Source organism: Hirundo rustica, chromosome 4 (genome assembly GCF_015227805.2).
Source record: "Hirundo rustica isolate bHirRus1 chromosome 4, bHirRus1.pri.v3, whole genome shotgun sequence".
In the NCBI taxonomy this organism is placed as follows: Eukaryota; Metazoa; Chordata; class Aves; order Passeriformes; family Hirundinidae; genus Hirundo; species Hirundo rustica.
In genome coordinates, this window is record NC_053453.1 from 54,463,650 (window position 1) to 54,490,147 (window position 26,498).

The 26,498-nt window shown below is 47.8% G+C and overlaps 1 protein-coding gene and 1 long non-coding RNA gene across 18 annotated transcripts in view; both read left to right on the plus strand.

Moving 5' to 3' along the window:
* Positions 1–8,742, plus strand: part of RBFOX2 (RNA binding fox-1 homolog 2) — a 171,538-nt gene extending 162,796 nt beyond the window's left edge. For 9 of the 17 annotated variants that reach the window (XM_040061845.2, XM_040061844.2, XM_040061848.2 and 6 more), the window contains 3 exons: positions 243–331; positions 1,251–1,323; positions 2,432–8,742. In XM_040061845.2, the coding sequence (XP_039917779.1) occupies positions 243–331; positions 1,251–1,323; positions 2,432–2,476 (207 nt within the window). In that variant the 3' untranslated portion in view covers positions 2,477–8,742. Of the gene's footprint in view, positions 1–242; positions 336–1,250; positions 1,324–2,431 lie in introns of those variants that run through there. The other 8 variants (XR_009207754.1, XR_009207755.1, XR_005700507.1 and 5 more) reach the window with 6 other exon arrangements.
* Positions 8,743–12,548: 3,806 nt separating this feature from the next.
* LOC120752170 (uncharacterized) lies at positions 12,549–25,266 on the plus strand. Its single transcript, XR_005700606.1, has 3 exons — positions 12,549–12,684; positions 12,922–13,024; positions 25,145–25,266. It is a non-coding gene; the product is annotated as an uncharacterized LOC120752170 (long non-coding RNA).
* Positions 25,267–26,498: the final 1,232 nt, after the last annotated feature.

Below are 26,498 nucleotides of genomic sequence, written 5' to 3' on the forward strand. Positions count from 1 at the left end.
CTTTAGTGTATTCCTTTTGCTAAAGAGGATAATGGAAGGGCATCCCTGGTCCCTCTAAGGAGAGGAATATGGAGTTAATGGGTGATGCCTGCAATAGACATGACATGGGATCTGATGCAGTTTGAAACACTTCCTCTCCTTGTGATGTGTGTGACTTTTTTTTAGTCCTTTTTTTTTGGTTTTTTTAATGCTCTGCATGGGTGGACAGGTATCTGTAAAGTCAGTTCTCTTCTCTCCTGCAGGGTGGATACGCAGCCTACAGATATGCACAGCCTGCTACTGCAACAGCAGCCACGGCCGCTGCAGCCGCTGCAGCAGCTTACAGTGATGGGTATGTAAGGGAGAGGTGTCCATGGGGGCTAGCTTGCTGTGCTCAGGGATTCAAGGAGCATTGATCCATCACAGAACTTCTGCTTCTTTCCCCCATTTCTTTGTCTTACCTGCACTCGCATGTGCGCACATGCATGCACCACCCAACACAGAAGACTTGAATGCAGAGTTTGTCTCTGCTCCCGGACAGTATTACCCTCAGGGTATGTGAGCTGGCACAAATCCTGGCCTCTTCCCTATCCTTGTGATTCTCCTCTGCAAAAGCAGGCAGCGTGGTTACAGCCTCAGAGTCAGAGATCTGGCTTTGGGCAGGTTACTTAATCAATGGGTGCGTTTTCTCTCTCCATCGTAAAGTAAAAATTACTCAGCTCATGCAGTGTTCTAGGATGCTTTTAACATGCAGCTCTGAATAAATACAAAGGGTTGTTTTCAACAGAGTGCTTGCCTTAAGGTTTTTATTTGCCTGTACAGTGAGGCCATGTTTTAATCCTAGCACATTAAAGTTTATACTCCTCTCATAGTGGAGAATCCCTCACTGCTTTCCATTTAGCAGCTGTTACTGTGCCAGTAGCACTAGTGCCAGCAGTCACTCTCCTCCCTAATTGCATCATGCAATTACCCAAAGGTAAGGGGTGCACTAGCTGACATTTCAAAGGTACTGACCTCTTTCCTGCAGGTCAGGTTCATGGCCTGTGCCACATTTCTTCTGGCAGGCCGTTCTCTTGCCCATCTCATACAATGCATGGCAGCATGCCCATAGGAGCTCTCTGCAGAGGAGCTGCCTGCGTGCCTGTGTGTGCATGGATGCATACATGTGTGTGCAAGGGCATGCTGCTGCTTCCATTACCTGTGGTCAGACAGCTATTTCTCTGCCCCTCCCAAGTGACTTTTCTTTTTGTATCTTTTCTCCCTCTCTTCAGTTATGGCAGGGTGTACACAGCAGATCCTTACCATGCCCTTGCCCCTGCCGCTAGCTACGGAGTTGGCGCTGTGGTAAGTGGGATTTTCTTTCTTGTGCTGTTTCTCATTTCCAGCATGGGGAACAGCCACTGGGTATGGTGCAATGAAACCTCACCCAGAAAAACTTCTTTGTTGAGGGAGGAGGTCCTTAGCAGCAGTGCTGGGTTCCCAGTTGTTCCACATTTCTATCTATGTGCGCGCTAAGAAAGGAACCAGGCTGTAGGAGACCAATTATTACTTGGTCTTGCACATCATCTAGTACAATGAAAAATAAAAATGAAAAGCAAACAGTACTGCCAGGAGCCAGAGCACTGTTGGTGAATCAGTGGAACTGTACTGAGGTGATACATAGCGTAAAAATTAGAAATAGTTCGAGATTCAGGATACCCTTCCTTGCCATTTTCAGTTCTAGGAAGCAAGGGAATAAGTTGTTCTTGTGACATCTTGCATCAAAGCTGCTTCACTTGGTTCCCTCTTGCGCTAGTGGAAGGATGTGGTGTCCTGCCTGCCAGCAGTAGTTACGCAAGGGCAGAATGAGGTATGCTGGCACTGGAGGGGAGTGGAGCAGCTTGCTGAAAACACATGCTTGCCCATCTGCTAGCCAGTGCAGTATCTATGTTGTTGCAAAGGCTGGAATACAAATGTGCTCAGAGAAAAAGACACCTAAAAATAGATATCTGCAATGTAGCACCTCCATTTTAGCCTCAGCTCATCATGTGGATTCTCTTTAGGGTCAATGAAGGAAAAACAGGTAATTCTAGGATACCCAGTCATCATATCTATTTTAGACATTTACCTTGAGGTGAGGTGAAGAGCATCCTAGGAGTGCTGGTCTCCGCAGTCTTTAAAGGCAGCCTGGACTCCTGGCTTGAGATTGGGACTGGTGAGTCTCCTCTCTGGTGCTGAATTCCCTTCCACCAAGACTTGCCAAACTTCACCTCCAGCTGGCTGGCCATGAGCATGCCCTCCTGAGCCACATCTTTGGTTTTGCAGGCAGAGTTCTCTCTTGCTTCTTAGAGGTGCTGACGGTGGTGGGTCAGTGCCAGGACAGGTTCTTCCAGAAGCATTTGGGTGCTGTCCTGGGTATCTCTTCACAGTTCTCCTCCTAACACCCTTTTTTTCTCCCATTTAATTTCTACAGGCGAGTTTATACCGAGGTGGCTACAGCCGATTTGCCCCCTACTGAAGTGACGTGAGCCCCCTGCAAGTGGGACAGCCCCCCCAGTTCATGAGGCCTGGCTATTGCAATATTTACTAGTAGAGGAACTCTATAGCAAGTCGAGGAGGAAAAACAAAAAGAAAAACAAAAGAGAAAATACTTTTTTATACCTCACTATGTTCTTCGAATATGTATTTTTTTTTCCTTTAAATTTCTGCCTTTAATTCTTTTGTTCCAAAGATTGTGCTTTTTTTTTTTTGTTTGTTTGTTTTTTGTTTTCATTTTGGGTTTTTTTTTTAACTGTGGTAAAAATAATGCATTTCTGTGTCTGTATGTTGGTGCATAGCTTATCCTACCAATCACGGAAAAGGCGATTAACGATAAAGAAAACTGTTAGAAACTGATATCATGCAATTAATCAGGAACTTGCAGACAGAGTTACTTCCCTGGGTCTGGTGCTTGGTGCCTGTGAGACAGGAGGACATGAGGGAGAAGTCTCCACCTGCCGTGTTTCTGGTCTGCAGAAGGAAGCACTCTTTGGCTGTGGCTGGGACCTGAATGCTGGTGGGAAATAGTAATTTACATTTGGAAATGGGGGAAATACAGAGACTTTCCTTGTTTCTATCACCATCTGATGCGCACAGGTTTGTGACAGTTTCAGCAGTGTCAGAACTTTAGACTTTGCAAGAGAAGAGTCCCTCAACCTGCCCAAAGACTTCAGCTGTTACCTGCTCTCTAGGGGACAAGACTTTGAAAAGAGTGTTTGATGAGGATGATCTTTTCCCCACACACAGAACTTTTACTCACTGATTTTTGTCCGCTGCAGGTGGCTGTAATTGTCACAGTTTTCATTCCTCCTTTTGAAGATGTTTCTCTCTTGCTGTCCCTTTCCTCCCCTTCATTCCTTGAAGAGTGGCAGATGGAGTGCAGGATCATGCCGAAGTACCTCTGTTGTGGACAGCAAGTGATTTAACTTGGGGAGGTGAAGCACCTGCAGCCTTGCAGAGGAAGAAAGCGAGCAGAAGAGTCAAGCATGGCACACGCTCTAAGGCCCAGCATGCAAGGGCTCTGCTCCTGTTCATCCTGGGCTGCTTAGGTGCTTCTGCAAGTAATCTATTTCAAATAACGTGAGTGAGGAAAAACCAGCACGCATAAGCTGCTCGAGGTGAGGGACAAGCATGTGGGTTTGTTTGGGGGAAGAGGATCTTTTATATCTAAACGTGATCCTGAAGTAGTTTTGTATCTGGCAGAAGCAGTTCATGCAAGCTCTGAATTCATAGGAACTTCTTACCGCAAGCTATTTCAGGCCCTTCCATAGCTGCATTGGAGCCCCTGGGTTTGTTTTGCCCAGCTTCTCACAGAATGTTGTGCACCTGGTCTGCTGAGTCCAAATAAACACTACATATTAGAAGACTTGGAAGGATAGAAAGTATTTAGCCGAGAGCTCCACGACTCCCAAGACCATCTCCCTTCTGCTCTCACAGACAGAGAATTTGCTGTGTTTCAAAGGCAGCACACTTAGATGGCTGTGACGTGATGCAGAGTTGCTGCTCTCCAGACCTCCCTGTTCAGCTCCTTGCTCCTAGAGTGCTCCCAATAATCCCAGTGGTCAGAGGCAGGCTCTTTGCATAGTAGAGAGATGCAGAAGTGTAATTGCACCAGGCTGCCTTGTCTCCATGAATCGGTGCTGGAGTGAGCCACTGCTCTCAGAAGCACAGCTTAGAATATGGATTTGTTGGCAGAGCCTCTCCAGCTCCTGTTGAGCACCTGCTTTTCCATCCACCTCTGATACAGAGTAGGAAAATTCCTGCATTTAACACTAAGCAACATCTGCAAGCAGAAGTCCCGCTTCTGTGGAGGTGTCCGGCTCCAGCCACACACATTTTTTGCTCTTCTGCAGTGATACATGGAGCATTTCTGTGCACAGCTGAGTGGAGGCACCTCAAATGGGAAGAATGGGGATGCCATTAGTTAAGCTAGAGACCCTGAAGCTATTGATTTTTCTGGAGGAATAGCTAGATAAAGGGGACACCAAACTGCCAGCCTGTTGGCCACCTTTTTTTTTTTTTTTTCTGGTTTTATTGTTGTTTTTTTCCTTTTTTTTTTTTTCCCAAGCCAAAGTTTGGTTTGTTGCTGTTATGACAATTTTTTTGTTGTTTGTATATAAATATTTTAGCTTGAATATAGGGAGGGGGAGAATAGGGTGTTGGGGCTTTCACAAAATCTAGGAAATGAGGGAGACTCGGGGAGTTTGGGGGCTTTTACTGCCTGAGTTGGGGTAGAAGAGGGAGGACTTGTGGTAGAGGTAGTCATATTGAAGGGGAGTTGTTTCCACTGCAGAGCAGCCAGGGGACTTTTGGAGCTGGGAGGTGACAAAAGCTTCTACTGGACTTGTTCTCCCCGCTGTGGATGGAGGGCCTGAGCGAGGCCGTCCCTTCCCTTCCCGCAGGCAGTTCCTCAGGCTGTGAGCCCAGGAGCATCTGCAGAGCCCTGCTGGGGCAGCTGCTCCCCCACTGCCCCGCTCCCACATTCAGTTCAGCTGGTTCTGACTGTGGCTCCCCAAAAGCCGGGTTCTCCCTCCCTGAGCGTCCTCCCCTGCCCTGACAGTGCCACCTGCAATCCCCCCTGCCACTTGGCCTCCCTGGGAGTAGGGAGGCCAGCTCCATTTCTGCCTCCTGGCAGAGTCTATGCATGGCAGCTTCAGCCCGCCCAAGTATATTAGGAATGTGAGGAGTTTAGTGCAGAAGTACCCAACCTTTGGGGGGCCGTGGACCCCCGATCTCCGAGTAATACCTAAGACCATCCAGCCTGATTCCTCCTGTATCCGAGCCTGGCCTGCTCTGGTCCCTCCCAGCCGGGCTCCTCTGGTGCGTTAAGCAGCCAGTGTCTCTGTGGCTCCGCAGTTAATGCTGCAAGATCCTCTGAGGGAGCTTACTGATAGCCCAGCTTCCTGCTCTCGGCACTGAGCTGCAGAGGGGACGCTGGGACACTTGCATGGCCGGGGGCCAGAAGTAGCTCACTGGTTCCAGCTGTCCAAAGCACCAGACCTCTCAAAAACTTGCATGGCAAGGTTTTTTGAGTGAGTGTTGTGCTGTGACAGGAGAGCTCTTCAGCCTTTCTTTCCTGTAGGCGAACAAAGAGCTCCGATTTCACTCTGATATGTTATGAACTGGCTAGAGATGCTTTCAGAGTAGCCAAGGTGTGGCTATATCCATCTTCTGAAGAAGTAAGGACAAAGCCTATATCTCCCTATGCAAAATGAATTACGTTTAACAAATTGAACTGGGCCCTGGCTTATTAGAATGATGGCAGCTAGTGCTTGTCTGTGTGATGGGTCTGCCGTCACAGGTCCCTTGCAAAGCAGAGCTTGGCTTTCTGAGGGAAACCGCACAGGCAGCCTGGCAAATAGCTTGCTGCTTGTCACCTTCTAGTCTGGTGGCATCTGGGATTCCTCTTGATGCAGAGAAAAAATGTATCTTTAAGTGCAGCTGTTTGTACTGTCTTGCAATAGATCCAGCCAGCACATGATGCTATACAGATGAAATTTTGATTTGAAGAGTTAGTTTATTTAATGTGCTGGTCTGTATTTCCTTGCAGTTACAGTTGTGCTGGTATAAAGTAACATCTACTAGTATAGCATATTCTCTACTGGGAATAAGTTAAATTGATGCCCAGCACATTAGCAAACTGTTGTCCTGGACCCCATGTGTGGGAGGCTGCGCTGTCATAGGTGGGTTAGCTTTTCTAAGAAAAGCCATGACAGGACCTGGAGGCAATGGGGAGCTCGTTATGAGCCTACTGTAGCCAGCTTTTCCCAGGTATTAGCAGTTAGGAGGATCCTGTGTCATGAGCTCAGATAGACAAAGCCATGTTTAAAGATAGCTGTGGCTTGGCTGTTCCAGTGCCTGAGAGGGAGCAGACTTGCCCAGCGAGGAGCACTGGCTCTGGAGTCTGAGACCTGTACTTCAGACAGGGCTCTGTCAGTGACCCCTCAAGGGTCCCTGTGGGGCAGTCGTGTTGCTACCTTAGACTTCGCTTCCCCACCCCTAAAGTGAAGTTCCCATGTTCTTACCTGTTTTGAGATCCATGGATGTGAAGTGTACAGCAAGAGCTGAGGAGGGTTTTCTGAGTAGCTGGCTCAAGTGCTGGTTGTGGAACGGTTAATGAAGCCATTTCCCTGCCGGAAAAGAGACACTGGCTGCTGGGCTTTCAGTTCCAGCACCCAGAGCTCCCTCAGTAGGGAATACAAAGTAGAGCCTCCCATGTTTTTCCCCAGCCCATCCCTACCTGTATCTTCCTATCCTAGCCATGAAGATGGAGGCAAGTGGAAAACAGGTTTGGGGAGCACTTAGGAATTTAATAAAGGGAAACCCAAATAGCAGCACTGGGGAATGCTTTTGCTGAGTCTAGCTCCAACGGGAAAGCACACAGGCAGCTTGGCAGAAGGCCTGTGACCCTCTAGCCTGGCAGGGTGGGGGAATGCTGTCCTTGGTGTAGAGGGGTGATTTTTAAAGTGTTTTACCTGTTTGCACTGTTTTAAAATAGGAGGGGAGGGGTGGAAAAAAAACAACCTAGTGAACAAGATGAACATCCAATGTAAATTTCTTTGTGTTTTTATTTTTGACATGCTCTTGGATAATGTCAAACATTTTGTAGTATACACCAGTGAGACTTGATTCTTTGTTGCATAAAACACTATTTTTGGTGATGTTAATGTCTGAAAAGCCCATTCCCTCCATCCTCACCTTACTGATTGCCCTCTCCGCCCTCCAACCCCAGTAAACTTCTCTTCTACAATGAAAACTCCAGCCAACAAGGCAAGCAGGAGTCTGATAGCTGGAGTGTGAAATGGGGCCCTTTGCAAGCCGGCTGTGGGGTTTCTGCCTGGTATGCTTCGCTCCAGCCAGGAGCTGTCAGGAGAGCCCCCGTCCCTCTGCAGTGCCGCATCAATGGCAGCCTAAACGGGACTCGGGAAAGCCAAGTCCCGTCTCTGTTGCCACTGCTGACCCTGAAAGACAGCTTCTTGCTGGGGCTGCCAGTGCTGCCCGTCATTGTCCTCTTGGGGCCATGGGCTGCAACTGGCCCAGGCTTGTGCGGGAGACCAGCTTCCCATGCTGCCTCTCAACTCATGGCAGAGCAGGAATGCATCAGCCAAAAACCTTGCCTGATTTCACCAGGAGATCGCTGGTGTCTAAAGCCGTCCACCGGGATAATAATTTGGCTGGCAGTCAGAGTCAGCTAAATGCCCGTTAATCTTAGGAATTTAATTTTTTTAAAAATTTTTGTTGATGTTCTGAAGTGGGTCAATAGATCTCTTGCCAGATTCCCAGTTCTCTGCTGGTGAAGGGGCTTGTTGCTTCCCTGAGGAGTAAATTCCTTAGAGAAATCAGGCCTCCCACATTAGTAGTCTCAGTTCTGGTCATGTTTTTCTATTTTTTCTGGTCACAGTATTTTGTGTGTGTGAGTGTTGTAGTTTTGGCAGCTCAATTTGGCTGCGTTATCAAGTGACGAAATCATCCTCTTTTACCCCAGGGGATATGATTTGGTTTTGTTTTCTTTTTTCCTTGGTGGTTTTTTTGTTGTTGTTGTTTTGGTTTTTTTTTGTTTCGTTTTTTCTTGTTTTGTTTTTTAATATGATAAATCCTGCATGTAAATAGTTGGAGCTAAAACCTGGGGCTGATAGCAAATGAGAACCAGGGCTGTAGAGTGATATGGAGCTGGTGGAGTATTTTACTGACCTCACAGGCTGATCTCTTTGAGACTTTGAAATTTTCAGTGCGAGGCTGAGATGCCGCAGCACCTCCAATGGCAGCAACAGATTTGCCCCTTCTCGCAGTCTCCCCAGCACCTCCCATTGCCAGGTACTGCCAGGGAACAGGACATGTCCTGAGTGGGATGCGTTCCCTTCCCCTGGACCATTTCCTAGGACGCCCGAGCCGCTTGCCCAGGGTCCCATTTCCCTGCTGACTCTGGAGCAGCAGTATCTGCATCCCAGGGCTTTGTGACAGCCTTTAACTTCCTGCCCTCCCTCGTTAAGTATCATATTGTATAGTAGCTTTCAGACCATACAGTATTCATTGGGTTATTCCTATTATTATCAAGTAGCTGGAATTGTGAAGGTTGGAGTAGTTAGATCTTTAGCTTTTATTCCTTTTTTTTGTATTACTATCCATGTGTATAAATTATTGATCATGTTGCTGGCTTTTATAAACTCTAAGCAAGGGGGGAAACCCTTCCTAACCCTTTGCAAATGGTAATGAAGCACTGTTTTTAAATAAAAGAGAGAAACACCAGTCTGCTGGCTCCCCTGTGTTGTCTGTTTTTCAGCACATCTGGATGAATTTCACTGGTGCATCACCCTGGCAGGTAAAATGCAAAGAAAGGAAGCTGGTGTGAAGAACAAGCTGGGAGATTGGATCTTCTTAACAGTGATAAAGGGTGAAGCCTTGGCATGTCACACTGGCAAAATCCCAGCCCCATCTGTTCCTATACCAGCCTCTCAGAAAATCCACACTTTTCCCTGCTATTCTTTCCCATTGCTGCTTATTAGCAGAAAAGGGCCAATTGTTTGAATTGTTTGGTGTAAGAAGCCTTTTTTTTTTTTTTTTTTCCCTTCTTTTCTCTCCAAGCCTAGTTGGTGCTTGAGCCTGTTAGTGTGGAAGGAGAGACAACCATTTCAAAATACAGTATCGGCATCTCCTTTAGTGCCTGTGTGGCCAACCTCACTCCATTCCGTGTTAGCACAGGTTTAATAGTTAACACACACAACTGGAACCTGGGATTCCTGTGTCAGTGTAAATTCCCTCTAGGAGTTTGGACGCGTCTTTTAATCACTGCCCCTGTTGTCCTGCCTGTAAAAGGAGTATTTCTGCAGACAAACAGAAATTCATTTACACTCTATGTAGTACTTCCAAATCCTCCAGTGAAAGATGTCATGCAAATACAGATCTGTGTAATCAGGTGTCTTTTAAACTGAAATGATCCTAAAAATAGCAAATAATAAATCCCTGTGGCTAATTGGAAGTGATTATTGAAACAATGAGCAAAAAGATACAGCCAAATATGCCTTGTACAGTTGAAGCTGGTGCTAAAATTACTTTTGGAAATGCAAGGAACAAAAAGGGTGGGATAAGGTGTGCCCCTGGGCAGTAGGATTGTCAATTATGATGCAGGGAAGTGTGTGAGCTCCTTAAGCATTCCTTCCCAGTATTTACCAAGGATATGTTCCTGTCAGATGATCCTCATTTCATTCTAACAATAACTCAAGAGGATGTTCAACAGTGACTGCTAAAATTAGATGCTGGGAAATCAGGGCTGAATAATTGTTGAAGAAAAGCTGGTTAAGGGATTCTGCATCAGTGGAACTAGGGAAGGTCTTGAAAGGAAACTGCCGTGCTAGGAGAAAGGTATTGCAGAGGCAGGCTCCAGAGGCACAGCAAAAGAGCTCTAGGTCTTCCAGCTGACCCTCATTTCAAGGTAAAGCTGTAATATGGCTGATCCTGGAAATCACTAATTAGTTTGGAAAAGTGTTGTAATATTCAGCATTATCCAGTGTGGAACTCACCAAAGGAAGCAGTGCTTCTTTGAATGCACTGCAAGCTGACTGAGGAGGCAAATGTGGCTGATTTAATACATCCTCCCTTTCTATAAGCGGTAAATAATTGTAACAAGTAATAGACAAATGACACTTGTCACAACTGATTACGAGCCATGGTGCTTGTTTCTATGTGTGTAGGTAGCATCACCTGAGAGTGACAGTGCCACTGTCATCAGGAAGGACCTGGGGAGAGGGTTTGGCAATAACCTGGGCGTGGGCTCTGTGCCACGGGGCTCGGTGTCAGCCCGGGGTCCAGAGCATGGCTGCCGAACAAGAATCTCGGTGCCACGTGGCTGTGCCTGCCTGCACAGTAAATGGTAATGTTCGCTGGAAAGCATTTGGATCACATTGAAATGGTTTATTAATTCAAACTGAATTTGCAGAAGAGCTCAAGGGTGAGGTTAGTGTGACTGCTAAGGCTGCATCTTAGGCTGGCACTGACAAGCTGCATCAGGAGATTTGACTCAAAAGCTCAAGAAGAATTCCTGATCCCTGTGCCAGTAGCAAAGCTGACTTGTCAGGATTTTGCTGCTGGATTTTTCTTGACTTTACTGGCTCAGAGGTGGCAGCCTGAGCATCCCTTTGATAAGAAAGTTTAGCTTAGCAGCTGGTGTGGGAGGAAGGCTTTTTTGCATGCCCTCTTTCTGTCTTTATGCAGAAAATTGCAGAGTTGTAGAATAATTAGGGTTGGAAGAGATCTGTGGAGGCCATCTAGTGCTATGTCTTGCTCAAAGGTCAGTCAAGTTCATGTAACTGTAGCATCTTCAGTGTGAGCTCAGAGAGGAAATGCATTCTGCAGTGCCAACAACTTCAGCATGTCCTGGGAGGTGAGAGGTGACCCCCGCTCTGCTGTGTGCCCTCAGTTCTTTCCTTCCCTGTGCAGCTGAGGTTGGTTGTTGCTTGCAGCTGCTTCACTGGGGTGTGGAGAAGAAAAACTTCAATGTGCTTAACTTTGATTTAGACAAGATGTATTTTTTGTGATTGCTCTTAGTTTGCCTGAAACGTGATCATTTCTGGCATAGCGTGTCCAGTGCTGGCTCCTGCTGCTTCCAGCATGGTTTGAGGGCTGGAACTGGGTGGGGGAAGAGAAGGGAAACAGGAAAACAACTGTGAAAGCTCATCTGTTATTTGTCAGGAGGGATAATTGATTGCTTTCTAGAAACACCTCCCAAAGAACAGAGAGCTGACTTTTTCATGTCTTTCCTGCCAATCGGTGTAACATTCCCCAGCACAAAGCAGGTGAAGCCAGGCAACTCCAGCTGTAGCTGTGGGTTAAGGAACTTGCTGCAATTAGTGATTTCTAAAGCATTTCTAAGTGCCAAATACTAATCCAGGAACTTCCAGTGACCTGCACCTTGCAGCCTTATTGCTGACCTCACTGGAGATGGAACATCCTCTATCCTGGGTGCTCTTCTGTTCACCTTGGGCTTGCACATGACTCTTTGGCCCAAACCTGGAACCCTTGGGTGCTGCTCCTCTTCCCTTTGCTGGTTGATGGAGGCAGCCCCACAAACCAAGTCCTTGCCCACAGGGCCAGCCCGCGTGTGCCAAGCCCAACATTCCCTTGTCACCTGTGGCAGAGGAGAAAGCTCCTGGCTTGTGTGAGCCCCCTAACCAGGGACACAATGAGAATACTGAAGCTGAAACGAGGATTTTTGTTTCTGGCAAGAGGCAGTAATCTTCTGCAGGTCTCTGACAGTGCAGCCAGGACTGTTTGGCTCCTGAGGTGCAGTGGCCACCAGCCCATGACCAGACTCCAGGAGTCAGCCTTCCCACTTGGACAAGCCTCACCGTGTTTGGCCCCTTTCCTGCTGCAGCACACCAATGTTGGAGTGCCAAGGAGGAGATGCACAGAGCCGGCACTAGGAGCAGCTGTCCCAGTTTGTGGAAACTTTCTTGCCTTTTTAAGGACATGCAGAGTGCTGTGCTCTAACTTTAGCACAAAGGTATGGTTGACTTGGCTTCTTTTATTAATGGATGAGTATAAATATATCTGCTCTTGGTGCCTGTCTTGTTCTTCCATGTGTAAACACTGAGCTCTGTCCCAGCTCCTTTTGATGATAAATTCCTTGTCTTTTGAATCACAAATCACCGTTATGTGTGTCAGGAGGAAGCATCAAAGCCCAAAGTCACTTTGTTTTTTATAGCACCAGTGCTCTCCAGCTGAACTCTGCTCAGACATCACCGATTTCACGGAGCTCTGCAACAACAGCAGATCTGGCGTGTTTACGGTCTCAATGAAGTAGCCTTTGAGCTCCTCTGGAGCCCTGCTGCCACGGAGCGCTGCAGTCCTCTCTTCATTTTGCAAGGATGTTGCCCGTTCTTCCTGGCGGGAGGCTAGCAAACCTCACTTCCTGCTCGAAACGCCAGGGCTTTTCTTTTTCGGTCAGTGCTTCTGAGTTCTGCTACTTCTGCTCCACGAGAAGCAGCTCTCCAGAAATAGCTCCTTGCTCCTGGCCAAGCACAGCTCACGTGGGCGCAATGCCACCAGCTGTCCCTGCGCTCTCCCCCAGTGCAGGGCAGCTGCAGATGCCTGTGCCCACAGCACAAGGGGCTGGGGAGGGATTTTGGCTCAGCCCAGTGTGGATGAGGGTGAGCTGCCTGCTCTGCTTGTCCTACTCGGCTGCAGGGCTTGAAGGTGAGAAAGGAAAAGCGAGAATTGGTGCCATCCATGCAAAGCTTTGCACAGGTGGTAGAAAGCTTCTGTGTTTTGGGGGGTTGATTGAAAATTCTGGGGAGAAAATGAAGAAGTACAGAGTTGGGGAAAAGGTGGTGTGTGCTGAACTTGCACAGTGGTCTTGAGGGTGAGGGCTGAGCTGGCTGCAGAGCTGTAACCCATGGATAACACTCTTATTTCTTCTCTGGGCACCCGCAGTGGGGTTTATGGTAAAAGAACAGAAATGACTTCCTTGCTCGCGATGAACAGTGTGATGTGACCAGCACTGAGCTGAGACTGGTGCTTCCAGAGGTCCAGGGAGGTGAGTCTGACACACTTCATGGGGTCAGTTTGGGTGAGACAGCCTTGAAGCATTGGAGATGACAGCTGTGGTGAAGCCCACTCATCCCTGGTTGAGATCCAGGCCCTGCCATGTTTGAGAGGGTCATTAGCTCTGGAGGGGAGGCCTGGCAGAGCCTGGCTCAGCAATTCAGGTCACTGAGCGGCTGTGCGAAATATCTCTTCAGCCCTGGGCTTTCAGATAGCTTTGACTTGAAAAGAGCAGATATCAGGAGTTACTGCAGGGTTGAGGAGAAAACCCCATTCCCACAGACTCATCAAATACCTTTTGCGCTATAGATTTGGTACCTGTCAACATCAGCATGAATAAGTACTAGGACCGGTGCTGGGCAAGTCACTAGCCCCCAGCGTTATCCATGAGCTATGGGGGACCATGAAAGGCCTCCTCACCATCAGCCAGTGTTCTCACATCAAAACTGGGCAAAAAACCTGTGTGCAGAGCTAAGGTAGCTTGCTCTGGTTGCCCCCCCCAAGGCTAGCATGCAGGCAGCAGCTGTAAGGCACCCCTAGTAACAAGGTGGGTCATAAATAACCCCAGGGATGGGATGCCAGACCTCCTGATTTTCCTCTGGTTGATCCTGGAGCCTTCAAGCTCTCAACTATGTTTCATTCCACTGAGGAATGGTGCCCTCGAAACAGAAGAAATGAAACTGAAGCCAAATTTTCCTCCAGGGGCTGAACACATTTGCTCCTGGCCAGAGCTGCTCAAATTGCAGTGGTGCCCATCAATGGCTCCCAGCAATGGCTTGGGGTGCTTAGAGCCATGACAGCACCCTGGGAGGTGTCTCAGGTGGGACATCCCAGCAGCTGCACAAACCCCACTGTGATTTGCAGGCCAGGTGTGGCCTGTCGCTGCAGGGGGGAACTGTGGAGTTCTGTGCATTTAGAAAACTAGATACTCTGGAGTCTTGCCCATCTCTGGCATGCCCTCATCCTGCTTGCAAGTCTCTGGCAGCTGCCTTTCCCAAAGGCCTCCACCAGAAACGAAACATCTTGACAAAACAAAGGGGTCCTTTGAGAAACACCTTGGCTGAGCATCCCTCTCCTTGCTGGCATTGATGGCACCAGGGACATGTACTATGTGGCCGTGGTGCAGAGCCAGGAGCCACTTTGTCCCTGTGATGTAGCAGTGTCCAGCTCTACTTGGAGCTGCACAGATGCGTGGTGGATTTGAACTCTTGTTTCCTTTGGGAAAATGTGAAATATTGATAATCCTATGCCTTTTTATGACTTCCTGTCCCCTTGCAGGGGATCCTCATAGATGAGAGGCTCTAGATGAACAGGAGCATCCTTATGAGCACTGCCAAGGCTGAGATCTCAGCAATCCTGCCTGTGGAGGATGTGTGTCCTGAAAAAGAGCTCAGTCTGGGTACAGTACATCTCTGATGTGACCCCTGGAGATTTTGCTCACCACAGGTACACACATCATTCCCTCCTTGCCACTGCAGCTCTGTCAGTCTGGTGCCACAAGTTTCTAGAACAGCTACCAGCACTGATTCTGAGCATCTGTGTCCAAAATACAATGAGAGTTGCCAGGAGGAGAGAAGAGGCAGTGGGATGAATCTCATCCTCTCTGCTTTGGAATCAGGTCCAAAGTTTTGAGCTCTGCTGTGCTGCCCTGACTGATTGGCTTGGTGGTAGGTGGCTGCTCAGGGAGTGCTGTAGAGCAGAAGTTATCTTCTTTCAAATCCTTTGCTTCTGCCGTTGCCGTCAGACAGCCAAGAAGTCCTCATGGAACAAAATCTTAACATGTTCAGAGGCGTTTTTCATGCCCAGAAATGTTTCTAGCCTCAATTTTACTCTAGGCATTGGGGAAAATATGAATGCTTTTAAAAGCTGCCATCTCATCATCGAAGTCAGAGAAACCAAGAGCCATGAATATTCCTGACCCACAGGAACAAGAGGGCTTGAGCACACAGGATGATGCAAGGCAGAAAAAGCAGAAAGGCACAATTTAAACAGTACTTTAGTAGTCTGGTCATCTGGATAGAGTTAAAACGAGAACCAAATCAGTAAAGCTAGTTCTAGCCAGCCTCCCAGGACTCACTGCAGGACTCACTGCAGGACTCAGTGAACACCCAGAGCTGTCTTACCTACTAGGGCAGTTAAGGCCATGGCATTTCTGAGATTCCTCTACCCAGGACAGTTATTATTCCACTTCATTTTACAATTTATTTTTTAGCACCTCTTTTCTTTCACTAGTGTTTCTGCGAACAACTTGGAGAGGCTTCAGAACCTGGGAGTTACCAGCCCTCACCTCCCAAAGCCATAGTGAGGCGCCTGGGTCTGTGATATCCCAGGCGTCTCCTGGCTCTTCATGTGCAGGAAGAAGAATTCTCCATTTCCAGAGCCAGAGCTGTGCTGCAGCACTGAGGGTCTGTGGCCACTCCAGGAACAGGACTGGCCTTTTCTCTTTCACCTTGCAGGTGTCACTGACCAGTGAAGAGCAGCAAACCCAGGACCCAGTCTCAGACCTGGCCCGCTGGTGGTCTGATTTTATAGCTGCTTCCTGCAAAAAACCCAAGCCCTTGGTGGGAAATCTGGAGGACCAAAGGATTGTCAGCATGGTGCTAATGCTAAAAATTGGGTCAAAGAGTTGACCAAAAGGTGAAAGGACCACACAGCCTGGCAAGGGTGGTGGGGTAGCCCTGGCACTGGGACCTCCTGAAGGGAACAGGAGGAAGGGGTTCTGTGAAGTTTCATCCCAAACCTCAGGCACATGACAGCAGGGATGGCTGTCTGCCTTAGTGACAGCCAAGGAGAAGAGTCTGGAGGCTGGTGTGGAAGGACTGATAGGCTAAGTCCTCTGGGCAGGGGCATTGCCTCCTTCTGCCTGCAAGACCACTTGGTGCCTTCTGCTCAGCCCTCAGTTTGAAGAACCAGACTAGTACCTCACGCTTGAAGTTGTCTTCATTAGAATTTGTGCACTAGAGAACAATTCTGCCAGGAGCCACATGATGTCCATGTTTTCATTGCCATCATTGCAGCTGCTTGTGTTTCTGATTTCAAAATATCTGGGTCATTAGGATGACCTAGTGGAGACCCTGCCTTCCTTAGCTACTGCATTCCCAGGAGGTGGGCACAGTGAATCAGGGATGCTGTGTGATTTCCTCACTTATGTTTTCCTGTCCCAGCTACTGCTTAGAGGATCTTCCTTCTGGATCTAATCCCATAAATGCCCTGCTGGTTTCCCACATGTGAAAAGTGGGTAGTGAGGTCTCTCATACCTCTCCTTTCTAGGCTGTCCAGGTCCTACCTGTAGCTCCACTTCCCATGTGGAGCCATACCCACATCTGGTCATATTCCTTCTCTCCTGTAGGGACCCAGTACAGGCTCCGGCCATTCAGAGGTGATTTTTTCATTGTGTGGGTGATGTGTGGCTATAGAGCTCCTGATTCCCAGTCCTGCTCACCAAAGGTGGACTCATGTCTCCATCCACTTCTGCCTCAAGCTCAGGGCTGCTTCAGGAGTACCAGGGTTTGAACCAAAGCTTTGGGAAAAGGCTGATCTCCAAGCATGCTCTGTGGGCTTGGAGCTGGAGATGCTAAGCAGGTGCAGCTGCTCCTGCATCTCTGTGCTCCTCAGCATGTCTGGGGTGTGAATGCTTGGATATGAGCTCCTCAGCATTTAAGGGTGAAAAGGTTATTTTTTCCCACATTACCTGGCTCCCACCTGTCAGCTGAACGTTGCAATAATTTAGGTGTGGCAAACGTAGCAAAAGTCATTTAGGTTCTGCCCAGCATACCTAGAGCTGGATGTTAGGTCACGTGCAATAGGGGACAGGAATTTCCCTTAGGTCTTCAGGAAACATTTGGGCTGGGGTCCCAAAACTGGGGCAGCTCAACAAGCCCTGCCAGGGCAATGTTTGTGTGTTGCTTCAATGCTGTTCACATGGGTTTAGCATGGCAGCACCCTCCCTCAGGAGTGGGTGATGCTGTTCCAGTGCCGCTAGGTTCAGCTGCCATGAAATCACCTGTGGCATTTTACAGGAGTCATTTGCCTGTGTGGGGATGTTTGTGCTTAGGGTCATGTCTATTTTTGCTTCTATGCCTTGTATTTTTAAATTGGGTTTGATCGGCACACAATGCCTGCAGCGCAGCTCCTTTCAGATCATCCGTCATGTCAGAAAATTGCTTTGAATGTCTGTCTGCTCATTTCAAGCTAAATATTTACTCTGTAATTAGATAGTTTTGTTTCAAATGCTTTTTGGGAAAAAAAAAAAGTATTAATGAAAAGTCAGTATTAAGTTGCCTAAGTGGATGGGAGTAAGCAGGTGGAGAGCAAAACACTTCTGCAAAGCTGGTGTGAGTGTTTAGCCTTGACAAAGTGTCCCTCTGTTTCTCTTTTCCCCTGTGTCCCTCACTGTGAAAATCTGCTCTACTGGTTTCTGTGCCAGGAGATGCTGGGGATATTGCAGCTGTGTGCTTGGAGGTTAGGGAAAAGTCTTCAGCACGTGCTGTCCCCCCTTGATGGCACTCCTCGATGGTGTCCCTGCCTGGGCTCTCGTCCCTGGAGCCATCAATGCCCTGCCCCCAGGATGCTGTCTGGGTCCTCCCAGTGTGGTTGCAATGCAGTTGTTGTGGTGTGGCAGTGCTGGAGGCATCTCTGACATAGCCCCACCCTGGTCCAAAGCACACCCTCTGTGTGCTGTGCAGGGATGAAAAATGATGGAGAACGCAATGTGATTTCATGTTTTCTTGCTGCCAGCGTAGTAAAAGTCGTGCTCTTGCAGAGACAGAGCGCTCATGCAGTCACACGTGGGTGAAGACAGAAAAGAAGGAGCAAGTTTCTTACTTCACCAGGGCACTCAACAAGCATTTGCTGATGTTGTAAATTTATTTCCAAGATGCCCAGCCCATGGCTTCTGGTTCACCTGTGAATTCAGAGGGAAGAAAAAAGAAAGAAAATATTTACGTCAACCTCACTCTGGCTGAAAATATTTCTTTTAGGTTCCTGGCAAGCCAAAAGCCTCCTGACACCCTGGCATTGTGTTGCATCAGGGGTCAACACGCCTTGATTTTGCTTTCAGATGAAAACATAACAATTCCAAGCTCCACTCCCAAAGCAGATCTTCCTGTCCGTAGTATATTTCTGAACTCCTGCATGAGGGCAGGGAGCAAGACACTGGACAGTGACACGGCTGCCTCCTGTTCCCCTGCACCAGGGCACTCAGATCAGCAGATGGAAGCTGTCTCTGGATTTCAAACTAGAAAGAAATTAAAGGTAAGAAAGGAAGATAAAGACTGAAATTTAAACCTAAAATATAACTTCAAAGGACACAACGTTTAAGCCACTAGGGGAAATGTCTGAAGTTCAGGGATTTGATTTTGTGAGTGGCTGCATGTGCGAGCTTCCCACTGGACCTGAATTCAGTGGCAGGGGAACTCTGCCCCAGAGCACAGCCTTATTTTTAATTACTTCTAGCTAAATCTGTATGAGGTAATTGTGTACTGTTAAATGATCTCACTCCACATAAGTCTACTTTCATTCTTCTTATCCTGTATAAATAATACACATATCCACTGGCTGTTGTGTAAATAACATCACTGCCTCACCCCTGCCAAGGGGTGCCCCTTCTCTTTCTGCTTCACCTTCTCACCTCTGATGCCTTTTGGCTATGTTATCTCCTGTCAGCATGCCTAAAGTCAAGTAAAAACACACTGCTTGCAGCAGTCAGTCGTGTTTTCTAAGCCACTGCTTACATTGCTGTCTTATTGCATCTGCTCAGGTAACCAAAAGGTTGGCCAAAGGGTGAAGGGAGCTCTGAGCAGGGAATGCTGAATCTGCTGCTCTGGGAATGCTGCTCTGATCCACTGCAGGAACTGGGATGTCTTCACACTGTGCATTTCTGCACACACTGGATTGTCATAAGCTGCTCTAAGAAGTTAACTGGGTACATGAGCTTGTGAGCCCAGTCCTAGAGCTATAATTTGGAAGTGAGAGATGAAATTTCCTACTTACAATAAAGCTGGCTTAGAATTATAAAGTCATGGAATGGTTTGGGTTGGAAGGGACTTTAAAGATCATCTAATTCCAGCTCCCCTGCCATGGGCAGAGATACCTTCCACTAGACCAGGTTACTCAGAGCTTCATCCAACCTCGCCTTCAACACTTCCAGGAATGCAGCCTCCACAAGTTCTCTGGGCAATCTGTTCCAGTGCCTCACTTCCTCACAGTAAGGATTTTTTTCCTAATATCTAATCTAAACCTACTCTTTCAGTTTCAATCTAATCCTCCTGTGTCACTATGAGCCCTCGCAAAAAGCTTCTCCCCATCTTTCATGTAGGCTCCCTTCAGGCACTGGAAGGATGCAATTACATCATCCTAGGCCTTCTCTATTCCAGGCTGACCAAACCCTAGTCTCAGCCTTTCCTCATAGGAGAGGTGCTCCACCCCTCAGGTCATCCCAGAGCCATCTCTCTTTCCTTTTTGCATTTCCTTCCTCCCTGTCAATGTGCAGCATCTTGCACAGCAGTGTGGATGTCCTGCAAGGCAGATCCTGTGGGTGTGCTGATAAATCTCCTTGGCCTCCCTGCCCGGTGCCCCCAGCTGAGATACGTACCGTGCTCACTACTGTGGCGAGCTCCTTGGACACTGATCAGGCATAGGGGCTCGTGTGCTTTCATGTCAGTGCTGCTTTCCAGGGCAGCTTTGTGTGCAATGCCTGACATGTTAAAACTAGCAGGCACAATGTGCTTCAGAGGAAGTGTCCATGACTTTTTCCTTCAGGCAGAAAATCCCTCTTCACAGAGGGAACCAGTTACCCTGCTCTGTTCTGGCAGCTGGAGGCGAATGGTGGCCAAGATGGGCCATGCTTGGGGGTCTTGTTGTGATTTTGGTGATGTGGTTCATGTGGATCTCCTCTGAAGGTGTTTCTCTGAGGCTTCAGGTTAGGGAACTGCCCCGGGAATGCTATAAGCTGTGTTACAGTTCCTGCTAAATCATCAGCCAAAATCATCAAAATGTTTCTTGAAAGTTTCTGGACTTGGGAGCATAAGGATGCTTTTTGTGGAGCTGGTGAGATGATCCCACAAAAAAAGTCCTGCTGGTGCTCATGCTGCTCCAGCACCATGGAGCTCTTCCAGGCATAGAGGCTTGCAGAGTGGCTGTTCCCACAACACCAGTGTTTTCTGGTACTTTCTCACATTAAACTTTGCCCTGCGGGGGCTCAGAAACTTCTAGGATCCTGCTGCTGGTAGCCATCAACTGTTGTTGGAAAATGGATTAAAAATCCCATGCCCCAGTGGAGCCTGCTTTCGGATTGGAGTGTTGGGGCTGAGCAGAGCCCAGCAGAAATGGTATTTTCCATGTGTGCTCATGGAGGGTAGTGATGTGTCACCCTGGTTTTTTCTGAGTTTTTTAAAGCCTTTTGATTGTTCATAAAATGGAGTCAGACCTTTTAGCTACTGTACAATATTAGGAGCAGTTTCTACCTTTTCCCACACATGTAACATAAACAAATCCTTTGTTTTTCATTCTCTGTCCTTTGTTTGCATATTTCTAACCTGAAAACAATTGTAACTGACAGTTGGTCTGGCCATTTGGCTGGAAGGTGAAAACTCCAGAAGCCAATCCACAGCCAGACCCACAAATGTATAAAAAGTAAGAAATAAACAGGCAGAGGGGCTCTGGGCTGGGCTCAGCCTTGGGGCTCTCTCGGAGGAACACTCTGCCCTGCGAAATATCTCGTCTCTGTGTGATTGCTTTGCGTATCCCGATCACAGTGATGAGCTGGGCAAGAGGGGGTGCTGCCTGTGCTGAGGCTGGTGCAGGGGTGCCCTCCCAGCACAGTACAATGTGAGTGGGAGGAAAGGGGGGCAGAGCAGCAGCGAGAGCAGAGAAACCATCTCAGTCACGGTGCCTTCCCGATGGCACCACATCTGGCACCCACACGGTGGGGCCTTTGGGCTTACCCCACACAAAGAAGATGAGACAGCAGTCGTGTGGAGAAAGAGAAGGAGAGGAAATACCCTGGAAAAGGGAATCGCCAGGAGAGGGAAACATTTCTGTTAGGAGAAGTAGAGCAAGGGGAATGGCTCTTAGAGTTGCCAGGCAGGGAAGTGCCGTTTGCACAGAATCATTTTGGAGACTGGCACCAACTCTCCCTCTTGTGGGCATTTCCCTCTGCTTTGTGTAGAGTCTGGTAGCTGCTGGTCCTGCCAGCAGCCCTGAACCTCTGCTGGCTTCATCCAAATGAGATGGTTCATAACTCCTGTATTAAATACCCATGTGAATTAGGCCAAGAGAGTGGCCTGAGCTGCAGAGTAAAGAACCTGGAGTGTCCTGGCATCATGCTTATCACTCACCAGGTGAGAGGCACAACTCTGTCTGCAAAGTGAAACACCCAAAAGCAGGACCGATGAAAATGGACCAGCAGTTATGGAATTAATGACTTCTCACACTCACTCCTTGCAGGTCAGACCGGCCAGGACTTAACTTTCCTGCTTTCCTCTCGCTTTGCTCAAGTCAGTTTTTCAGTTTGTTTAAAAAACTAAACAAGTCAATACTTACCACATTCCCATCTGATTTTCCATCTGAACTCCTCCCCAAAGATTCCCTCTCAGCCCAGACTGTGCTCATGGATGAGACATTTTTATTACCAGTTTTTTGACACAAAAGGTCTGCCTGTTTTGTCTGGTCTATCTGCAGTCCCATTTCTTTTCCTGACTTTTTGATCTGTGGTCCCAGTGTGTCCTTGTCTGTTTTTTATGAGTTGGACCCTCTCTGCCCCAATCAGTAGGTGAGGCCCTGTATGTCTTCCAGTGAGAGCCAGCGTACCTCTCTCACCTCCATGAGCTGCAGGTCTACAAGAGCAGCAGATAAATACTGGCCTTTTGCTCATGAGGATAATAAATCCAGTGTAATTCAGCCTTTGCTGTAAACCCATAGACAAGTCACAAAATTAGCACTGAAATACGGAGAAAGAACATGAATTCATTTAGAGCAGAGTGAAATTCACCACGTGGAGTGAAATCTCTGCTGCAGCTGATGGGGAAGGAAATAAAAGGACCACAGGCTAAGATAAGCAATTTCCAGACAGATGCTGCCACAGACCAGCTGGATCTGACCAGCTGTGCCACCAATGCCAGAGCACTTAGCAGGAGGAGGAAGATCAAAAAATAAAACCATGGTGTTTGAGGAACTCACAATTAAAAAGGCACCAGAGATAGGCGCCCTGCATGTACAGATATCTTTGAGGATAATGGACCTTCATTTTTATTGTTGGTTTGTTTTTTTTTTAGAATGAGCACGCCTTAAAGCTGTTTGTGAATGGTTAGAAAGTGATTATCGTTTTTTTGTCTTTGTGCATTGGCTGATCTTCTGCAAAGTCACCAAGTCAGCAGGTTGTTTTAAATAGTTTGACCTAGTAAGGCTGCAGCCATATCTGAAGTATATTTTGGGGAGCATGTATAAGAGGATTAACAAAAATTATGAACTCATGAAGAATTCTGCCTATGGCTATTAAATGCAAGCATGTAAATATAACCTTGGGAAGTCCTTTAGCCTCAAGTTCCTGTGATGGAATAGAGCTGTTCCTGCTTCTTACACTTTCCCTGGGCACATGCCACTAGTGTTGTTGGGGGAAGAAGCAAGATGAGCTAGTTGTCCATGAATTCTCTCTGTGTAAGATGCTTACAGGTGAGCTTTCCAAAGGTGCCCAGCCTGGGACATGTGTATATGTAACCCTAGACCCCAAAAAGCTGGAAGGGCTGGCCAGGCTGAGCATTTGGCAGGGATAATGTGTTATACTAGTACCACTACCTAAGGAACCACTGGACTGGGATTCTCAGCAGAGGTGAAATCTTCCAGTATTTGTATTTTTTGTGTCAGTATCTTGCAGCCAGCAGCAAGCCCCACCGCTGTGGTTGTCTTGCCAGGAGGACCCTGAAGACAGGGCAAAAGATCTCTTTGCAAGCACAGCAAAGGAAACAACAGGGAAGAGATGCAGAACAGAGACCCCACCCAAACGAAATGGTAAATGTTCTGTTCAGGCAGCCAGGCCACAGGTGCTATGGTTAGGGTGCTCACTGCTGCCCAGTGCTGATCGGCTTGGAAAAAACTACAATTATTTTGCGAAGTATTTTTTTCAGAGGGATCAGTTTTCCTGCAGGAGTTCCCAGTAAGACCAGCAGAGCACAGAAAGCACTCCTGGATTAGGTGCTTCTTAAACGGGTGCTGCCTCTCAGAAGAGAAGCAGTCCTGGTTGTTCCTCTCCTCCCTAAGGGGGTAGTTGGTGTTGGAATGACAATGCAAAATAAGACCTTGAACTTTTAAAAGGGCCAACTGCAGCTGGAAGCGAGAACCTGCTGGAGCTCATTAAAAGGCAAGTGTAAACATCAATAAAATGAGGGGTAGATCTTGTCTTCCCCACAGGCTCTTATCTCGCAGAAGCTCCATGCTTTGTGGATGAGAGGCTGTTTTACAGGCAAAGGGAATGAAAACATGTCTTTTTTCTCTCTTTTCACCCCATGAAACTCAGGCAAAGAGAAACCCTAATCTGTATGTGCTGTTCCACTAGTTAGATAGTGCTGCCTAGGGTTTTGGAGGATGGCTCCATGGTGTTTTTTCCACAAAGGATGCCTGCGTAAGTAGCTCTGCCTCCCCGCACCCCACCAGCGTGTGTCAGTCCAGCTGTGTGACAAACCAGACCACAGAGCTTACCTGGCTTCAAAATACACTCTCCAAAAGACAAACACAGTTACTTCAAACTCAGACCAGTTCCTTAATTCAGCTCATTTGAAGTCCTCATGAAGAACTGCATAGGCATCATGGGGTGGGGGAGGATCTGCTGTTGTTGTCTCCAAAACCAATATAAAAACAGGCACAACCTCATACTAAGTGCTGGTAGCTTGAGGGCCATTGCCTGCCCAGTGTGCTGAGAAGGAAATTTGCAGCTCTATCTCCCAATTTTACCATGTAGTGATGGGCTTTCCCACTCTTTTTTGGGGAGGCTGAGAGCCCACAGATAAGCTGTGCACTGTGTGCTGAGGCCCAGCGCCTTCTCTTTCCTCAAGGAGCAGCTCAGACAGGAGGTCAAACAATTTGTTGTTACTGGCTCCCTTCAGACTGGGCATGGCTGTTGGTGTGTCCCAGGGAAGGGAGGTCTGCACACAGGGCACTTGTTTGCACAGTGGCTCAGCTCTGTCGCTGCTAAGGCTGCTCTCACCCTGGTCTTGGCCATGCTGCAGTTGCTGCTGCCTTTGCAGGCACATGAGTACTGCTCCAGCAGCACCCAGGAACCTTGCAAGGCACCACCCATATGCCCATGGCATTGGGAAGAGGAGAATGAGGACATTCCCGCATGAGGCATGGAGTGGGGGGCAGATGCCCCTTCCAGCTGCCGGGATTTCATTAACATTATCACTAAATCCTAGCCTCAGCCACATCGTAAATGTCTCTGTTGAAGCTTCCTGTGGGTAGCTCTGAGCTGCAGAGCTCATGGTGGCAGGCAGACACCCAATACCGAATGCAGGCTGATTGCTTGACCTTTTTTTGCCCATTTGTGTTTTTGTGGCCCTGTCTTTCTCAGTTGTCTTTCAGCAGGCTCTAGTTGCAATATTTTATTGATGATGAGGGACAAGGGATTCCTCCCTTGCTTTAGTCTTTCAAAGGGTAGTACACAAATCCTTGAGTGCCAGTATGGTGTTACAAAGTCTAATCCACCTGAAGGGACTGCTGCATGCCACATCTCCCACAGACTCCTGGCGATCTCCAGGGTTGCACTGGCATAACCCTGTGTTCTTACCTCTAAAAAATAATTTTCTCTTTTTGCTCCTGGGTAGGTGAGGCTTTAAAATGTGCTTGTCGTTCTCCAATCATACTCTTCCTTTCTTAAACTGCACTTACAGTTTTCCCCACAAAATCCTCAGTCCTTTTGTGCTCTGAATTCCCAGTCCTTCAGAGAAGCTTTGCATCCCCAGAGAGAGCTGCTGCAGCCTCAGAGACAGCCTCTGTTTCTATATTGTAGCCTAAATATTCTTGTCCTGGATTGCTCTTCTGCTTTCCTGCACGTTCTCCCACTGAATGCAAGCAATGGTCTGCAAGAAGTATCTTGTTTAGCTGAGATAAACGTTTTTTCCAGGTGCTGTGCAGAGTAACACACATTGTGAGATGCCTCAATAATTGCACAGGAGCTGTGGGTTGTGCCTGTGCTATGTCTGATAGTCACCAAAGGCTGGATCCTGTGAGCACCGAAGCGAAGGTAAAGCTGCCTCTGACTTTATGGCACAGGGCATGACCCCTGAGAGAATCCATGCCAAGATACTGGTAAGTACATAGCACAGCTCTGCAAACTCACTGCCCGAATCTTGTCCTGATGCTGAAGTCTTCTGCTCCTAGTCCTTCCTTTTCCTTTTAATAGAGCAGGTCAGGTCACCTTTCAGCTGCTGAAATCCATCAGTGTGCAGGAGCCCTGCCTGGAGGCATTGCTAAGAATAGTGTCCAAGAACAAGGGAAAGAGAAGAGTGAGCCTGGAAGGGATTTGGCCACTGCCATCATCAGTTAGACTCCATCTCATTTCCTACAAGCAGTGGAGGCTACAGAACACTCACGGTTTCGGATGGTGCTCTTACATGACAGTCTTCTGCTTCTCAGAGTATCAAAGTCAAGGGCAGGGCTGCCCAAAAGCCAATGCTCTTGCCCTGCCATGAGATCCCATTACTGTATCCCTCACCTCTCCAGCTAAAGTTGCTGTGAGTGCAGGACTCTCACCCGTCTGTCTGCATGGACTGAGCTGCAGTCTCCTAAAACAAGGCACAAACTAATCTCTTAGAAGAAGCTGCATTTCAGCAAAATTCCATAGAAACCACAGCTGCATTACAGAGGGCCTTTTCCCTGGCATTATGCAAGAGGTAATTATGTAAGTTGTTGTTATATAATATTCCTGGCTTTTTCAGAGTGCCAGCCTCCCCCTGACCACAGCAGTGTGTATTATGTACGTCACGTCACGCTTTTATACAATCCAGGCTCACAGCAGAGCTGGGGCTGCTGTCATCACTGCTCCCAGCCGTGGGACCCTTGGCTGCTCTCAGGGCTTTTTAAAAATTGTGTTGTGGGGAAAAAACCGCATTGAAAACAAAAAAATTATTCGATCAAAATATCTGTTTGTTCCACTGAGATATTTTGCTGTGTAAGCACACAAGATGGTTTGGGTTGTTTCTTGAGGAAGGACTGGGTTTTGGAACATCTCTGTCTCTTTCTTTCTGGAAAATTTATTTCACAAACTTACTTCAAATGAAAACGAAATCTGTGATTTCTGTCAGTGCCTCTCTCTTGCCTGCCCATTTCCCTACTTGCAGCAGGTCTGGCCACAGAGAAAACAGAGCTAGAAATTTGTTCTCTTAACCACCAAGACAGTGTGGGGGACTGTTGGGCTCGCCAATATTCACTTTCCAGCCCAGGGTTGAATTTCTCTCTTCACAGCACTGATACTCTAG